This window comes from Notothenia rossii (assembly GCF_949606895.1).
Source record: "Notothenia rossii genome assembly, chromosome: 12".
Lineage (NCBI taxonomy): Eukaryota > Metazoa > Chordata > Actinopteri > Perciformes > Nototheniidae > Notothenia > Notothenia rossii.
This window is the reverse complement of record NC_136911.1, coordinates 7,062,821-7,064,800: the sequence shown is the minus strand read 5'-3', so window position 1 is coordinate 7,064,800 and position 1,980 is coordinate 7,062,821. Positions and strand designations below refer to the sequence as shown.

The 1,980-nt window shown below is 41.0% G+C and overlaps 1 protein-coding gene across 1 annotated transcript; it reads left to right on the top strand.

The window, feature by feature from the left end:
* Positions 1-393: 393 nt before the first annotated feature.
* On the top strand, positions 394-1,754 carry LOC307026543 (uncharacterized protein). The gene is made up of 5 exons (XM_079662027.1): positions 394-423; positions 515-577; positions 658-716; positions 791-1,601; positions 1,681-1,754. Coding segments are annotated over exons 2-4 (861 nt in total). The 5' UTR covers positions 394-423; positions 515-575; the 3' UTR covers positions 1,591-1,601; positions 1,681-1,754.
* The last annotated feature ends 226 nt before the right edge of the window (positions 1,755-1,980 follow it).

The window sequence follows — 1,980 nt, the reverse complement described above, 5'->3', positions numbered from 1 at the left end:
GAATGCTGCTTCAAACAAACAGCATCTAATATGTAATTTAATTTAATTGAGTCTAGTCTGTCTTTCCGGATGCATTATATACAAATTAAAACAAAGACCATTCAACAACTAATACATTTTTTGAACACTTAGTATTTTTATACTTTAGCCGTACTTACTGTACAAACATATAATATACAAATGTAGGTTGCTCCCGACACATTTGTGTCTTTTCAATGTTTTATTCATGATTCATGCAATGTATTGTCAATGAAAGGTTGCTGGACCTTTTCACATTGAACACACCTCAGGTGTCCTTGTTGACAGGTGTTCCCACTTAAACAGTAATTAACACAGCCTTGAGGATCCTTTAAAAGAAGCTTCTTTGGATTCTGAAGACATTGTGGAAAGCTGCTTGTTGGAGACGCTTGTTGCAGTTAGCAGGTATTAACGGTGGTTTGGGTGTTTCATTTTTTTATTTGTACTTTTTGCTAAATTGCTAATATAACCACTTTTGTCTATGCTTTACCTACAGTTGCTTGAGGAAATCACACAGCATACATATCCTGAATGTACCTGGATCTCTAACTAAAATCATGTAAGTAGACAACTGACTTGTAGCTTATTGATTAGTAGGCCTACGATTTAAACCTAATCTAAAATGAAATCTCTCTGCAGGATGTTGTGGATTTCCTGCATGCTTATTGGCTACGTAACCTGTCGTCCTATACAACAAGGTGAGACGATATTGCCTTAAGATTTTTACAATAAAATAGAGTAAATTGCTAACATGTTTTTCCTTTTGAAACAGAAAATACTGCTCCACGCTTCATACATTGGCCACACCCTTCTAGCGATCTGTATTGGGGAAGAAGGGCCAGTTCTGACTGGGGCAGCAGCTCCTATCTACCAGGTGTACCCGTACCGAGATCTAACCAAGCTCCTGAACTTCCTGCTCTTCGAGAGGCCAGTTCCAGTGCTGGCCCTGGCAATTACAGGGCTCCAGATTTCTACCGCAGCCCTAACATGGCTGTGATTAAAGATGACTATGCTAGTTTAAGGGATGAACGCTATAACAGCCCTTTGGTTCATGAACCTGAGGTTGCTTATGCAGCGTCTAGATATGACACCAGTGCTCCAGAGGACAATGTTGGTAGCTATTATAATTTTAAAGATGCTAGTTGGATGGGTGGGCTCTATAACAAACCTCAGGTCAGTGAGCCTGAGGTTGCATATGCAGGGAATGGGTATAACAGCAATGCTCAAGTTGTCACCTATGGTAGCTCAGCAAGGGCTGGTTTGAGCTCTGAACCTGCTGGTGAAGAGGAACCTGAGCCAGTCTTCAGCAAGGTGGCTGCATATGCAGGGAATGGGTATAACAGCAATGCTCAAGTTGTCACCTATGGTAGCTCAGCAAGGGCTGGTTTGAGCTCTGAACCTGCTGGTGAAGAGGAACCTGAGCCAGTCTTCAGCAAGGTGGCTGGTCTGGAGCCAGTCTCCTCCTTTAGGTCGCGTTCGAGATACCAACGCAAAAGGTCACAAGTTGCTCAAACCCGCTACATCCCAGGAGAGCCTGTTCCCTGGCACGCTCCAAGCAAATATGTCTTCTAAAGACCTTGCTGGTAAGACACAATTTGCTAAATGCCCTGTTTCTGTATCCATCATCCAACTGATGATTCACAAATGTTTTTGCTTTTGCAGGTCTTTAGTTCCAGATGACTGACTGCTGCTTTTCTTAATGTTAATATACCAATAAACTGTGCTTTCACAAAGGCTTTTGTAAATCTGTCTTTATTTTGGCATGTTGGCACAGCATATTACTTTGGTGAATTTGCAAAACTTTTACAAATGCTTTCAACTTAAACTGCAGCAACCAACTGCTCTGTAGAAACTGTGAAAAGGGGATGGTGCTGGTTTGGATTTAGCTTATTTAAAAAAAAATCTTGTTTACAGAAGTATTATCACTTTTAGTCATGGGACACAAAACATGTTTTCATTTAA